This window comes from Sprattus sprattus, assembly GCF_963457725.1.
Source record: "Sprattus sprattus genome assembly, chromosome: 4".
Classification (NCBI taxonomy): Eukaryota; Metazoa; Chordata; class Actinopteri; order Clupeiformes; family Clupeidae; genus Sprattus; species Sprattus sprattus.
Genome location: NC_137923.1, coordinates 17,522,412 through 17,538,888, shown reverse-complemented (window position 1 = coordinate 17,538,888; position 16,477 = coordinate 17,522,412). Strand labels below are relative to the sequence as shown.

At 41.8% G+C, this 16,477-nt stretch overlaps 1 protein-coding gene across 1 annotated transcript in view; it reads left to right on the top strand.

Moving 5' to 3' along the window:
* Positions 1-16,477, top strand: part of LOC308363391 (uncharacterized protein) — a gene marked incomplete at its 5' end in the record, with an annotated part of 83,694 nt that overhangs the window by 20,155 nt on the left and 47,062 nt on the right. The window contains 3 exons of the mRNA XM_080836202.1: positions 507-590; positions 2,772-2,819; positions 3,434-3,695. Coding sequence (XP_080692328.1) covers positions 507-590; positions 2,772-2,819; positions 3,434-3,695 — 394 coding nt within the window. The remainder of the gene's footprint in view (positions 1-506; positions 591-2,771; positions 2,820-3,433; positions 3,696-16,477) is intronic.

Genomic DNA, 16,477 nt, shown 5'->3' with positions numbered 1-16,477 from the left:
CCTCAAAATTTTAATGCATGGTAAAAATATGCCTCAAAATTTAAATTTTTTCCTTTACTCCTATCAAAATGAAACTTTACACAATGAAAGTACCCATGAAAAGTAACATTTTTTTGTATTACAAGTTTCTTTTGAAATTAATTTGAATATGCACATGAGCTCCACACTTATTGAATATGTCCATAGGCAGAAACACCATTCATATGTATGACAAATACATCGGCCAAATCTTCATCCTATCATCCCACTGCCAATGGGAGATGGGAGATGTTACTTTTAGACTGGCCTCTAACCTGAAAACTGCCTGGCTTGGTAGTACCTGCCAGGGGTATGGTGTTTCTGACTATGCAATCAGGACATATTCAATAAGTGTGACGCTCATGTGCAGATCAAATATCAACAACCTTTCGCCAAAATCGTGGACATGAAATTTAAGAGTTTCTTAACACATCTCTCCTCTGACCAACAGAGCAACTCAAGTCAACTTTATTGTCTCTGTGTTACAGCTTTGGAGAATGAGAAAAACAACCTTCAGGATTCCCTGAACAGAAAAGAACAAGAGAACCAGAAGCTTAAGGACAAAGTTGCAGGTAAGCTACATTAGTGCCGAAAGCATGACCGTTGATAAGACGATCATACTGTATTTCCTTACTTGTAGAGATAGAAAGAGATCGATATAAGTTATATGTGTTGTATTCTCTTTTTTCATTTACATCATCAATCTTCAAGTTACACAACAGTAATAGTTTTAACAGTTTGTAGAAAGGAACGGTTAGCATGTTGAGTGTGTTCGAGCCATTCTAGACCAAGACAATAGGCCCTAATGCATGTGCCAATGTGATCAGAACAGTTTATCGTATCGTATTCGCGTGTAGGTGTGAACATTTTCAAAGGAAACGGCTCTTGTCGTTACGTGTTTACATGTGCAAAATGTGAAGCGTTTACATTGCCTCGGGCATGCGCAAAGACCACGGAGATGTGCTCCCACCTGGTTTGTTTACTAACAACATCAACATGGATCCGCATCGTGCACAGGCAGTGTAGTGGCTTAAAGTTCCCTTCTTTCTATCAGCATATAGTTCTTAATATTTTCTTTGAATAACCACTCCCAGATGGAAAGGAAACGAGCCTACGCGTGGATGTGTTTCAACAACGGTAGAAAACTGTGTTTGCTCCGTCTTTTACTGAACTCATAATTATTTGACAGTGGTATTAGTTACAGTTGAGACACCCGAAATAACTTGCATGCGCAGCAATCCTGAGACGTGATTTTTAGTTTGCACATGAATACTAACGTCTTCTTTGATCCCAGGAAGCACACAACCCATCTCCCTTACGGAGATATTGGCGAAAGTTGTTTTACCTACTTCATTGCAAACGTCTAGTTTTGCAAACGTGTCTAGTTTTTGTGCAGTAGTGAATAGAGTCTCAGTCTACTACATCATACAAAGCATATCATGTTTGTAGAAAATGATTAAGGTGCAACAAATGGCAATAAGCATATTTAAATTAAATGATTCACATTGCAAGTAAAATGGTGCGGCTGGAGCAGATACAGGGAGGGACAACGGTGACAAACCTGCAAGCTATGAGTCAGCTGTCAGTATTGGAAGAAGCCTTAACGTCTCGAAGATGAAACTGCCTGGGTTATTTTGTTTCGTTAGGCTATTAGTTATATTTTAAAACAGCCAGTCATTGTAGCCTACCACTCGTGGAATAAGGAATTTCAAAGAGATGATGGAGTGATTTGACTCAGAAGTGACATTGGCCATTGGCAGCGCGAGATGTTCAGAACAAGTTAAACTTCTAGCTCTAAACTTCTTTTACAGCTAAGAAAGAAGGTAAGAAAAATAGTCGGAGAACTTTGATTTGCAAGGGAAGCAGGCAAGTGTTGGGGTTGTTACAGTATATAGCCTACAATGTGGTGAAATTTCGGAATGAATAGGCTGAGTCGGCGTTTCCTTAATATGCTTTCTTTCATTTTGCAAAAAACAGTAGGCTATATTACCATATTAAAATGGTGTACCAAATTGCCTTTTATTACTGATAAAAAATTGTAGGCCTACTAGCCTATTGGATCAGTCTCCTTTCAAGAACAGGCAAGAACTTTCTAGCCTCTAACTTTCTAGCCTCCTGTCACCGTCTCCCCCAGTCACGCACCGACTCCCCCATGACACATCGGCCTGATTTGACACGCCCTTTTCTGAGCCGAACGATCGTGGTAAACCACATCTCTCGAAAGGCTCAGACGATCGGCGGAAAAACGAACAGTTCACATCCAGACCCCTTATACATGAGGCAATTGTAACACGTTCGCAAGTTTCTATCGGTGCAGACGCGATGTAACAGCTTTACATTGACGCATGTATAAGGGGCTAATGGCTCATGAAGACAGCTCAAAGTAGATAAAATTAGCATCGCTAGGATTGGCTGTCGACAGAATTCATCATTAAATCATATGAGTTGACTCCTGATTGTGTTCTCTCTTCATGAATAATCTATTATTGCAAGGAATATTGCTGGAAAGTTTGAATTGAAACAGTAACGATATGACAGCTCTGAGAGTAGACATACTGTATAACAAGATAGATAAACAGCTCTCATCGATCCACATGTAGTAGAGTCTTTTCTTTACAGCTCTCATCGATCCACATGTAGTAGAGTCTTTGCTTTTTGTCAAACTGTCTTGACTACACATGCTGCCATCACACTAATACCATTGTCATTGGATGGAATCAAACTGAACAGATATTTTTTTTAACCCAACACAGAATTGGAAAGTAAGAGTAAAGAAGATCAGGAAAATGAAATAGAAGTTGGTGAGTAATTACTGCAAGTGATATTTGTGTATTAAACTCAGTCCTTGAAGCTGATTGGTCAGACACATTTACATTTAGTCATTTAGCAGACGCAGACGATCCAAAGGGACTAACAAGGATGTATACACATTTTACATTTACACTGATGGCACACTGCACATCAGGAGCAATTAGGGGTTCAGTGTCTTGCTCAAGGACACTTCAACAGGGAATCGAACTAGCAATGTTCCGATTACTACTACAACTTCCTGACCTCCTGTACCACTGTCACCCTAATAAGGGATAAGGGATTTAACTGCTAAACTGTTAATCAGACCACAGCCATTTGTAATTGGCTAGCTAGGCATGTTGCACTGCAGTGGGGGCAGCTAATATTACACCAATAATGTGATAATTTGAAAAGAAAAATCAGTTTGATGACTGGTTCTTTGAGGAACCCCCTAATATTACTGCTCAATTGGTACTGATGACTCAGTGTGTTATCCTTTGCAATGATTCTATATGAATGCAGTGATTCTATGTCTCCTGGTAACATATAACCATACATGTTGTTAAAATAGCATATTTTGCAAACGTTCTCGTGTTTTACTTTGCTCTCACATTTTTATTCACAGCTCAGCCAGCCATAAACCCTGACACAGCGCACCCAAAACTCCAACTGTCAAATAATAACAAAGAAATGAGACTCCTTAAGACCCCACTCAAAGTGCCTGACATCCCAAAACGGTATAATCATGTTACGGGGGCCATGGCTAGCATTGGGTTTGACAAAGGCAGGCAGTACTGGGAGGTCGGCGTGGCTGGAAAACCTTGTTACGTCTTAGGGGTGGCTGGAGAAACAGCTGCAAAAAAAGGATCCATAAGATTTAACCCCAGGTCTCTATACTGGACCTTGGTCTTGTCAAGGAGTGATGTTCTTCTTGCTTCCGACAAAACAAAGGTATTGGTGAGAGGGGAAGGGAAAGCCAAGCCAGCCACTATTGGAGTGCTAATAGATTTCAAAAAGGCAGAAATCTCCTTTTATGACGCAGGGACTAGAGCTCACATGTACACATTCAGTAACATTGACGTGAGGTCAAAACTCTTTCCGTTTATGAGCACATGTGAGGACACTGACGAGGGTTCACCTCCACTGGTGTTCAATCAAGTAGTCTCTGCTGGCTGGCTAAAGTCTAAAAAATGACTTTTATAAAATGAAACTCTTGCTTTTTTTGTCTGCATCTATCAATTTGAAATTGTCTACTGCCAAATGCATGAGGTCACATTGTGAACACGTATTAAAGCAATTTATCAATTTTGAGATTTGGGATCTTTATCATACAAGGGGCTTACAATATCTTTTCTATTAGATACAGTATATCAATTTTACTGTACTTAAGGTTTTTTTTTTTTAGGTAGCTAAAAAAGTTTTTCCTCAAATGAATGTTGTCATGTGAAGAGGATATAAACTATCACTTATCATTTCCACAAGTGGACACTATTCTTACACTATTCTTTACATACTTTTATGGTCTGAAAATATATAGTTTTATGGAACGAAACCTTCAGAAACAGCTTCTACATAATGACAGCACCACATATCACAAGGATTAATATAAATATCACCAGTATCAATATCTCCTAGCAAGTTAGCTGGATTTTTATCAGTGCTAGCTGTGCTGTTATTTGGTGTATCAAAGGCAAGACTCTTGGGGCCTGATTTACTAACATGCGACCGCTGCTTAATCTGCGATCGCACATTAACGCACAGTGTTTTTGCACATTTTCCGTGGTATTTATCAAACCAGATCTGTGCTGGGCAAACTGTGTTTACTCCGCCCTATATAGGGCCTGATTTACTAACATTGCGACCGCTGCTTAAACTGCGTTCGCACATTAACGCACAGTGTTTTTGCGCATTTTCCGTGGTATTTATTTAGGAAGAGAAAATGAAGCTTCAGCGAGGTGGAGATAGATATATTGGTTCACGTTCGCTCAATCACTGAACCTGATTCAATGTGTGCGCTGCTATATTGTTGTTCTGCCCGCCATCACCTACAGCGAGATGTTTAAAAGAACACGATTATAAAGAATATGCTATTGGTGGCATTAATGCATAAACTGTCTATTATAACAATATAGATGTGTACATGGCGAGATTAATAATTTCTACAAGGGACATGGGTTCACTACAATATATATGGACGTGGGTGCAATCAATGGTTCATATTACGTTCGGAAAGTTTGCGATTTAAAAAAAAAGTCCTGTTTGATGTCTCTAATTTCAGCTGTGGCAAATGTATTGAACAGTGCGCCGTAGCAATGCGTCGAGTACCTGTGTGAATATTTGGCTGAGTGAAGGCTGAGATATACCAACTGCTGATGCTATAACTGTTTGAAATTATCCGATGCCAATATTTGCAATGTTGTCCAGAGTTTACCAACTGATTGAATGGAATGTGATCTTTGGTTGGAGGGTTAGATGTCGTCTCTGATCTGGTTCAGTAATTGAAGTATTGCGTGGCTGGTTAACCTGTACCGTCTAATGATTTGTGGTTCATTTAACTGAAAATGTGTTATACGAGTTGAAAAAAATATTTCTGTGCGCTGTCTCTGTCTTCTTTCTTTGCCTTGCTCTTATCACTGCTGCCATATCAACGTTTTCAGACTCAATGGAAATGCGCTTCCTGGTTAAGACGTGCTTTTATGAGGCGGAGAATTAGCGCGCAAATCGGAGACGTGCGCTCGCCAGGCAGTTTAGTAAATACCACGCAATACATCATCAGGCGCACTCCTCCCATTAAAGTGCGCTTTACGCCTACGATACCACCCACGTCTCCGTGCCATCCCACCTGTTGGCAGGTACACACCCTCAAAGCGTTAATATGCGACTCTACTCAAATGCGCCCCCTTAGTAAATACCGTTTTATGTTACGACCGCTATTTTACGCCAGAAATGGGCGCAATCCTGTTAGTAAATCAGGCCCTTGGTTGTTAGCTTGTTAATATTTGACAAAATGTAATAATACCTTTAAAAATAAATATATTACTACTCAGTAGTAGGTCAGTGGCTCCTCCTGTGCCCTTCTGCTGGATAGGATTAGATTGAGGCATGAGCCAGTGCTGGGTTTGCAATATCTGTAACACGGAATTCAGGAGTTCTTCACTCTGTACCCTCTTACAGCAAAGCATTGGTAACTCTCTCTCACACACACACACACACACACACACACACACACACACACACACACACACACACACACACACAGCGGGTACACAGGTTTTCCTGATCAACATGCAAGATGGACGGGAGGAAGCAAGGAAACACATGGGTTTGTATGAAAACAATGAAGACATACAGGCAATGGCTAAAGAATAGGTTGAAAAACATTGCATAGGCCTACCTGTCATCATGTACATTTTTTCAGTTATATCAGTGTTCAGATCCTGGGTTTACTTTTAAATTCCATAATGGTACTAGCTCTAACATTTGAAACAACAATGACAAATTATAGTGTTTAAAGACAACTTAAACTATCTGGAAAACAACACTGACTGAAGTAATAGTGAGTATGGATAGAAACTGATGTTTACCGTTGAAGAATATTGGTGTTCAGCACTACACAATTATCAAAACCTTACCCTCAAGGAGCAAATCATCAGCCCAGATATTCACCACTATAAACACAATTTCAGCCTCGCACTTTTTGTAAACAATACACACAGTGATTTGCAAAACATTAAACAAACTTGTATACATAAGACACAGACTTATATCATGGTGTCATTTTCTTGCCATTCTAAAGCGCTGACTTTCAAATGACCACACCTATGAGCCAATTGACCTATCGCTAAGCCCCGCCCCCCATTGTTACTGTTGCTCACTCGGACACGTTATCAGAGCTGACTAGAGTTTACAATGGCAGCTATCAGTGTCAAAACTATATCCCAAGAGGCTCTAGACAAGTTTTGGAGACAAAAGGATGTGATTTCGTCTAGAAGCCTTCAAAAGGGACTTAGTTATGCGTTGGAGGGATATGTATATGATGTGGCGATAATAGGATCTCACTATAGTCTGGGAAGTCCCCCCCTCTTCTCCGGCCAATTTGATTTTGCCTCTGAAAAGGGTCTGGCAAAGATTGCACAGCCGTTCATTACAGCATTCTCAGGATCTCTGGGACCAATCACAAACTGGCTTTTGGCTACCTGGCGCGCCACGTCTAGAATCCAAAGCGAAACCTAAGAGAAAAGCACAGCAAACTACAAACTGCTCTCCCGGCTGTCTTGGATGATTTCAAAGGCAAGTTTTCTTTGAAAATAGAACAGAAACTTGCTCTGAAACAATTCATACAGAAAAAATATGTGTTTGCTTTATTACCGATCGTTGTATCGCTGTATAGTATCGTTGGTCTGATTGGTTAAAGGACTGTCCAATTACGTGCCTGAAGTGGATCGCCATTGAGTGGTTTGCCAGACTAACTGAACAAATGAAATGCAGTGAAGGGGCGGGGAATTCCCAGACAAATCTCACTACACATTTTCTTTCAATTAGAAGACCAGAGGCAGGATGTAGAAATCTGGAGGTTTATTATTGTAATCAATAAGCTACAATAAGGAGATGGTCCATGGATTAGCTCGATCTCATTGTATGAATGGTCTGCAGGCCATTTTAAGGCCTGTAAATTGTGGGGTGTTTTCTATCAGGTTGTCTGCCAAAACCAATCAGAATTAAGTATTCCCTCTACTATCACTCCCCTTAAACCTCCTCTGTGTGTCGTGACAGGTTTCCCCAATTTCTGTGAGACCTCCTCCAAACAGGAAGTTTCTTGGAATGTGTCTGTGTCTTATCTTTATTGCTGCATCTGACATCAGTGAATCCTTTCTAAGGCTAAGTTACTATTTCCCCCTAGTCTGTCTTTCCTAAGTGAGACTTTCATTCAGATGAGTTAATCCATGTTCATCTAATACATAAAATAGATCCCACATATACAATTTAAAACTTGATATGGTGGATAACAAGCTTAAATTTGAGGCGAGAATTTACAGAGCTCAATGCAAGAGGGAGAAGCCTTAACTCATCGCGATTGCAGATAAATACATCCAATACCAGCATTGTTCATGCACCGCATGGGGAAAGATACAATTAATTCACATTCAGTTAATTTAACTAATCTGGAAGGCACCGAGATGTAACTTTTAACTAGCATTAACCTGCTGCCCCTGACAGGACAGTGTCCTAACCATATGGTCCTAACTGTCTAGCTTGTTATTGTAACTTTGTTAATTACAGGCATGCGTGTGTTTCGTTCACGTTGTCATGTTAATCCATTATTAAACCTATGTATACTTGTGCATATTGTTTGTTTAATAGAATGGCCGATTTTTAACAAACTGTCCCATAACTGAAAAAGCTACGCTAGCGCAGCTAGTGAATCGTTAACGTTAGCTAGTTTGAACCAGAGATAACTTGCCTAAGCCTAGCATAACATCAGTGGTGAAAGTAGGCAGGTACTGTGAATAATGAGTATGCCTTTTATCATGTAGGCTTAGTTGATTGCTTTAGCAAAGGAAAATTCCAACCTAACAAGAGTATGGCCGAAAGCTAATGAACGTAGCGTTCACTGTGTGGTCTGCCACACAGCTTAAGCCACCGGAGATATTTGGACCGGTCTGGTATTTGTTTAGGAAATGAGATACAATATACCCCATTGCCTATTCTCTCATGATACCTCGTCTCAGTGTTGTATCTACCCCATGCACATCGTTTGGCCATTTTTGTTGAACCTACATTACCACAAACCTCATAAAACAACCGAAAAATCACGGTCTCTAATGCTATCCTATGGAGCTGTAAACTCACGATGTCCGAGTGCAGCTGTTACTAAACTGCCATTGGCCCGTCTGCGTTCGAAAGGCGGGGCTAAGCGATAGGTCAATTGGTTAAACACAGCCATCAGGTGCGCAACACATGATTGCTTAATTATAGACCCACCAATCAGGTATAAGCACTATACAAATGCAGCAGGGTAGTTCACCTGTCTTTAACTAAAATGAAAGGAGTCAGAAGAAGAAGAGTGAGGTAGAGGGGGAATCCATGGAGGAGGAGAAAGAGGAGGTGTAAGAGATGGAGGCCGTGCCGACACGGAACTGAACGAACTCCACGTTGTGGCTTCGGAAAACAGAGTTTATTTGCAGATGGTTCAGCCAGAGACAGAGACTGAGTGGACTGCTCAGCCCTCGGAGGGAAGCAGGCTCGAGGAAATGCCTATAACTTACACTGGTTCACAAGAACTCAGAACTCAAAACGGAGAGGCAACCTCTGTATAAATAAACTGAAAACGATAAATGCCGGAGCGGCCAACAAAACACGAGTCAAACTCCGAAAGAGGAACGCTAAACTAAAACGGGTAAACAAACTGAAATGAAGACTATGAGCCAAAACAAACACTAAGGAATACGAATAAAGTTTCTTACTTGAACTCCGGCTATGGAGATATTGATACGTGTGCTATCCTTGGAAGTGCGATCGTAGTGACTCCAAACAATACCCGACACCGAGTGCACAGAGTGTGGGGTATATGAAAGGGCTGTGACAGGTGTGGGTGGTTACTAATGAGGTGAGTGCCAACGGGGTGCAGGTGATTGCGGATGCATGTGTGAGTGCTTACACACCGGTCACACGTACGCGTTGGAATGCGTTTATGCGTCAGGGTTAACGGATCCCCGTTCACTTTGAATGGGGTGACGTCATCCTTTGCCAAACTGAACGGGGGCACAATTCAGTTTGGCAAAGGATGACGACATTCTTCAACTCTTGCCGCAAGCAAAGCATGAAACGCAATGCAAGGGAACCCAACAGAGCCACAATTCAGTTTGGCAAAGGATGACGTCACCCCATTCAAAGTAACGGGTCGGTCACACCTATGCGTTGGAATGCGTTGATGCGTTGATTCACTTTGAATGTGGTGACGTCATCCTTTGCTGAACTCAATTGTGACTCCGTTTGGTTCGCGTGCGTTGCATTTCATGCTTTGCTTGCAGCAAGAGTTGAAGAATTCTCAACTTTTCGAGAGGCAATGCATGCGTCAGCCAATCAAATTGCCTTTCATGCATAACTGACAGCACAGGCGCTAGCCGATCATATCCCATATACGCTCACGTCTACAGAGCGGCAAGCTAAAAAAAAAGTTGGCTGACCAAACTCCGTAGATGGTCGTATTTGTACCTACAAGTTGGTTGTCTGACTTTTTTTTTGTTAGATTTTTTAAAAGTTACAGAGAAATGGACACTGTACAATGTAAAAAACCCTTTATTGTAACTGAAAAATACGTCTGATAGGATTTGCGAGGTGTCTGAGCACCCGTTCTAATGTTAACATGCTAACACTCACAGGGTAAACAGCTTGCTAGTGGCGTGATTGGTTTGTTGACCTGTCAATCTCACTATAACGTCTCTGGTATCAACAGAACCCCACGCGCCAGACTCCTCCTCCGCCATCCGTTGGATCAACGCATTCTAAAGGCTGATTTATGGTCAGAGATGTAAGCATAAGCGCAAGCGCAAGAGGCCACGCAAGTCCCTTGCGCGTCTTTTCACGTCTTGAATGTTCAACTTTTCGAGAGGCAACGCACGTGTCAGCCAATCAAATTGCCTTTCATGCATAACTGACAGCACAGGCGCTAGCCAATCATATCCCGTATATCAGGGGTATCCAATTAAAATTCTAAGGTGTCCAGTTTCAAAAACATTTCCTCAAGCTTGGGTCCGGAGGTCTATCACACATTTTTTTATGACCGTTGATTTCACTGATATAGGACTGCATGTGTTTTATGTACCAACAGTCAAGGGGCCCTATCTTGCCGATCAGAAACGCAAGTAGGACGGCGCCAAGCGCAAGTAGCTGTGTGGGCGGCTCTATGGCGCAGTTGCTATTTTAACGGCGGAAAAAACACACTTGCGTCCAGCGCAAGTGTCAAAAGGGTTGGTCCAAAGGAGGTTACTCAGCCATAGGTGTGGTTTGGGTGTAATATGCAATAAACCAATCGGAGCGTCATTTCACATTCCCTTTAAGAGCGAGAAGCGCATAGTCCATAGCGGCTTGTTATTTTGATGGCGGAATTACCTGGTGGAAGACCGGAGAAGTTCACAGCCGAGGAGACCGACGTGAGATTTACACCAATTTTTTGGCAAGCCATATATAATTACAAGGAAAATAAAGTATTTACCACTTGAGGAAATCATTGTGAAATCCATATCCAAGATATTTTTAAAATAAGCATACATGTAGCCTACACATTGACCCAAATGATTCAGGTTAATTGAAGCTGCGTGACATTTGATTTATTGTATGGCTTTGTAAAAAGCCGGGAGATAGATATATATGGGGATGCGAGAAACCCTCCAAAAGTAAGCAAAGTCAAGCAAGCATGTCAAGATATTGCCGTGATTGTTTCTGCAACGGGGCACCCGAAAACGTTGCCGAAAACGCTATAATGACGTCCGGAGACGTGGGAAATCCAAGCTGGAAGGTAACACACGTTCTCGTGCCTTCACGGGAGGTGAATCTGCCTCGACCCAGGATCTGACGGCAGCAGAGGACATCGCCACGTCTACCCTCACGCCTGAGAGCGTGCAGGGATTTGGGGGCATGGAAATCGGCACCCAAGCCAGTGCACCAGCTGACCAAACCCAAGGTACATAAATAAAGTCTACATACACAGAGATGAGTTTACAAGATTTATAATAATACTGGCATTAAATAAATGCAACAAAGCCATACAATAAATCAAATGTCACGCAGCTTCAATTAACCTGAATCATTTGGGTCAATTGTGTACGCTAGATGTATGCCTAGTTTTTAAATGTCTTGGATACGGATATCACAATGATTTCCTCATGTGGTAGATACTTTATTTTCCTTGTAATTATATATGGCTTGCCAAACAATTGGTGTAAATCTCTCGTGAAGACGACAGAAGTAAAGTGTAGCCTACAGGTCCTATACTGTGCGGGCAAGCACATGCGCCCTTAAAATAGCGTTCTGAATACGCGTTACAGACTTTAGACATTGCGCCTCACATTAGACCAGCTTTTTTTTGGTCAATGGCGCTCGGCGCACGGCGTTGTTTTGAAACTGCAAAATACCACTTGCGCCAGAGAAACGCCTTCTCTGTTCCGCCCCCGCCCATGTCGACGCAAGTTCATTTCGAAGCGCGCCTCTGGAGGGAAAATCGCGCTGTGCGCCGGGTGCAAGATAGGAATGATACATGCGTCGGTGACAATGTCAATTGCGCTGGGTGCAAGATAGGGCCCAAGGTGTGCATTATGATTCAGGGGCATATTTAGCCAATATAAGTACTTTAGGCGCTAGTAGTATCAGTGTCTGTTTGGTCAACAACGGACTATCAGATCAAATGAAGGTCTACATTTCAATAATATTTCAACAGTGTTTATTGTGTTTTTCCATATTAACATTAAACATAGTGTCCAGCATATTCCCTAGCAAAGTTCCAGCTACAGCACTCATGCACTTGTTTGCTCATTGTTGGGCAGTGAATGAATTAGTCAGGATGATGGTAGATTGGGCATACTGGGCTTTAAAGGCACCCAGTGCAGCATTAGGGCATCAAAATGGGAATATTCTGGATAAGACTATCTTTATGATATTGACATTTACTTCACCATATTAGCACATTTGCATCATTATTTGATACTTTGGGCGTTAAAAAGAGCGCTAAAACTAGCCGCAAGAGCGTAGCCCTTTATTTATTGGTGCCACCAATAAAAAAAAAGCAGGATTCCAGTCAATGGAAAAATGGCCTCTCCCCACCAGCGATTTGTTGTTGTTTACGATTTTCTATCAGTTCTCACCACACAACGACGTCTCATCTTTGCTCCTTGAATGTCGATATGTAATGGTATGGAGTTATTGAAACTTACTACGTGTAAAAAAGACTAGAAATTGAATGTTTATTTTTCGAGTCTCAAGCCCAGGGCCGTGCAGAGACCTCTGGAGGGGCAGGTGCTCAAAGTTAAAAAGGGGGCACATGTAGCACGGATTTGTAAAAATGTATTTATCTAGGCCTTTTCTATAGCCTATGTCCACTGGTGTGACGGTCATTTCCACCAGTGTGACGCTGAGTTCATTTCACACTATAGGACAGTGTTGTCACAAGGGGTTGGTTTATACCCCCAGACACATTACAGTGTCTCCACAGCTCCCAACACACACACATACACACACACACACACACACACAAATACATCCATTTCACAAACAGGTGCATATATAATAATACTCATTAGGTTTTAAATGAGCGGGGTAACTATATGGGAACAAGGCCTTTAAACTATAATTTTACAGGCAGCAAGTACTGTAGACAGCTGTGTTTCACTGTGAGTATGAAAGTTGTCAAAAGGGTGCAATGTTTATAGTCAATGTGGGTCCATTTCAACATACAATTTTCAATGAGTGAGAGGGAGGGAGAGAGAGAGAGAGAGAGGGAGGGAGTGAGAGATGGAGAGAGTGAGAGGGGGAGTGAGACGGATGGAGAGAGAGGGGGGGGGGAGAGAGATCCTGCTCAAAACGGATTGTCTGCACTCAAATACACTGTTGCTTGCAGAAATGCCGTGTTTCAGTTTAAGTTGTCGCACTGAAATACACTGTTGCTATCAGAAATTTCCTGTGTTTCAGTTTAAGTTCTCGCACTCGTCCTCTTGTTTCTTCTGCTCAAAGACTTCTGCTCGCTCTCGCTATCTGGCCCTCTCTCTCTCTCTCTCTCTCTCTGATTGATATGAAATAACGTTCCCAAAATTCACCAACCAATACAAATTCATGACGTGAAATGAACGAAAATGCTCTCAGATTTAAAGACCACGCTCGATATTAAACGATACAAACTTCATACATTGACAAGTTTATTTACGGGAGTTCATCAACTATTTTTGGCTCATATTTGCATGCAGTCATTTAGCAGACGCTTTGGTTCAAAGCGACGTACAAGAGAGAGGCATATAAGCCCCTATAGCAAACTTTACACCGAGTTATTCCCGAGTCATCATGGCACATTTGGCATCACAAGGCTACTCGGCTTACCTAGAAAACGGGAGCTCCAGAGAAACTTATCAGAGGCGTCGGTCAGCAGGGCACGTCAGGGCAGAGTGAGGGCACGTTGTGGATCATGTGACCGACCAAGGTAGATCTAAATTATTATCATTTCGTTAAATTTATTATTATTTTTGGCCGCATAGACGGACTTTTCACACTCAAATTAAAAAAAAATAATAATAATTAAAAAAAACACTCTGACAAAAGGGCACTTTGGGCATCAAGGGCAAAAGGGGCAGGTGCTCAAGCCCCCTTAGCCCCCCCCCCCCCCTCTGCACGTGCCTGCTCAAGCCTTTAAAGTTGCACTGGGTACCTTTAAGATCATGTATTTTCTGTGCTCACAGTTCTGATTTAAGAGGGTTATTTTGATCAAATTATTTGTGCTTCGTATCGTAGTGGCGTTTCACGTTGCTTTTGACGAGTACCACCGTCTCAGAGCATATCAGGCACACAGGCTTACACCTGCGCGCAGTCAGAATGAACATGTACACGTCTGTCCACTCCTCTTTGAAAGCTCGGTTCTCGCTGTCTACATCCTCTTCTTAGAGCATGCCATCTTTCTCTTCAACCGCGAAACTGCAATGAATCTTGCTTTGCTTTCCCTCTCAACTCACACGCACTCTTTTCTTCAGTGAATTTGTCTCCAGCTCGTGCGTGAACCAGTCCCACAGCTCACAGTTTTAAAAGCGAGCCCGTGCTGCGAAGAGTAGGCTATCATCTGATTGGCTACTGGCATTATAAAGTTAAAACAAAAACATAGCCTACCATAAAGTTATGGTTAATTTAGTGTATTTAACGGGTTTATAAAAGTCACCCAAACATCAGTTGTTAAAACCACTTGGTCAAAATTATTTAAAAAAACATTTTTTTTTTTTTTTTTTTTTAATTTTGAAATTCTCAGTCCGGACACAATGTCAGTTGTTTCATAGTAACACATTCACGTTACCACTTTTGACAAGGGCACCTGTCTCGCGGCCAACAATGAATGAGTGCGCTGTCATTGTGATGTAGTGATATAAAGCGAAAAATCACGCACCATAAACTACATATTAGGCTACCCAGCAGTCATTGTAAATCTGAATGTGACAAAAATACCCCCAAAAATAAGAACGGATTCATTTTATTTAACCATTTTTTAATAGTTTCTATATTGTGTGTAAGATAAGCATATCGTTATAAATATAGATCGCTACTATGTTTTCCACCAAAAATTATTACCACGATGGAGATACATTTGCCTTTTCAAGTGAATGTATAGCATTAGACATGCTTGCTATGACTAAGCTACATGTCTCCAAGACCCATGTGACGACACCTGCGCCAGCGCCACTGGCCCAGAGGTAGCCTACTTGTCAGGTTTGTGACAGCTGGGAGGAGGGAGAAAAATCCGCCCGATCAAATCCGCCCACCCGCCCATTGTTTTTCGAGGACGCAGAAGGATGCAGAAGTATATTGAGGCCTTTAGTCCTCAAGTGACTGTGAACGTGGTGCAGGTGATTGAGGATGCAGGTGTGAGTGATTGGTCCTTACGTGACTGTGAACGTGGTGCAGGTGAGTGAGGCTAGAGAGAGGGACAGGTGTATGTGTTTGTGTGATTGCGGACCGGAGTGCAGCTGGTGAACGTGCAGTTTGGGGAAAGTTCCACACCTTTCACACCTACGCGTTAGAATGTGTTGATGCGTCAGGGTTAACGGATCCGCTTTCACTTTGAATGGGGTGACGTCATCCCAGTGGTGGTCCGTCAGGGCCTTCAAGGCCTTCTCTGCTGGCCTAAACATCATCAGAAAATAAATGTAATAAAATAAATGTAATTTTTATATTTTCTTTTCATAAATATGCATTAAATTATCCCCCATAGTCCATTATCTTCATTTCATAGCTTCCAGCGTTGTTCATTTATGTTAGAGTTTTCATCCAATCATATTTCAGCTATCATGTGTTGCCACGCTCCAAGAAATCTTCCCCGAGAACAGAAATCTTCCCTGAGGCCTTCAGAATTCACATTGAAGGCCCGTGTACATCTGATTGGTTATCACAACTAGCTGTTTCAGTTCATTTAAATTGAATGAACTTAAACAGACAGTTGTGACAACCAATCAGATTTCGAGTTGGCGACACTGGGCCTTCTAGAAGGCCCGGAAGATTTCTTTCCTCGCGTTGAACGTGACACGTAAACGTCCTTTGATTGGATACTGAGGCAGACCGGTGCAGTGCTTCAGTGCTCAGTTTAGCTGGCTAATGCGAAAACAACGGTTTCAATGCTTATTATGCTAGTTGTTTCAATTGGTAAGACTAAATATAATTACATTAACCAACTCAAATAAACTAGTTTACACCAACTTGATAATTCCAGTTTTTGATACAATTACAACGCCATTTTCAAGACGGAACTTTCAAGAAAAACTGGATATCGTGAGGATGGGAAGTTTAATGAAACTGCTTTGCAGGTGGGACAATGCGATGTTTAGTGGACAAACTTGTTAAAGCTCACATAGGCTACTTTCGGTGGACTTAATAAAACTTTGTAGACTAATCCCTGAAAATCGCTGTGTGACAGTAATATCCAAGCGAT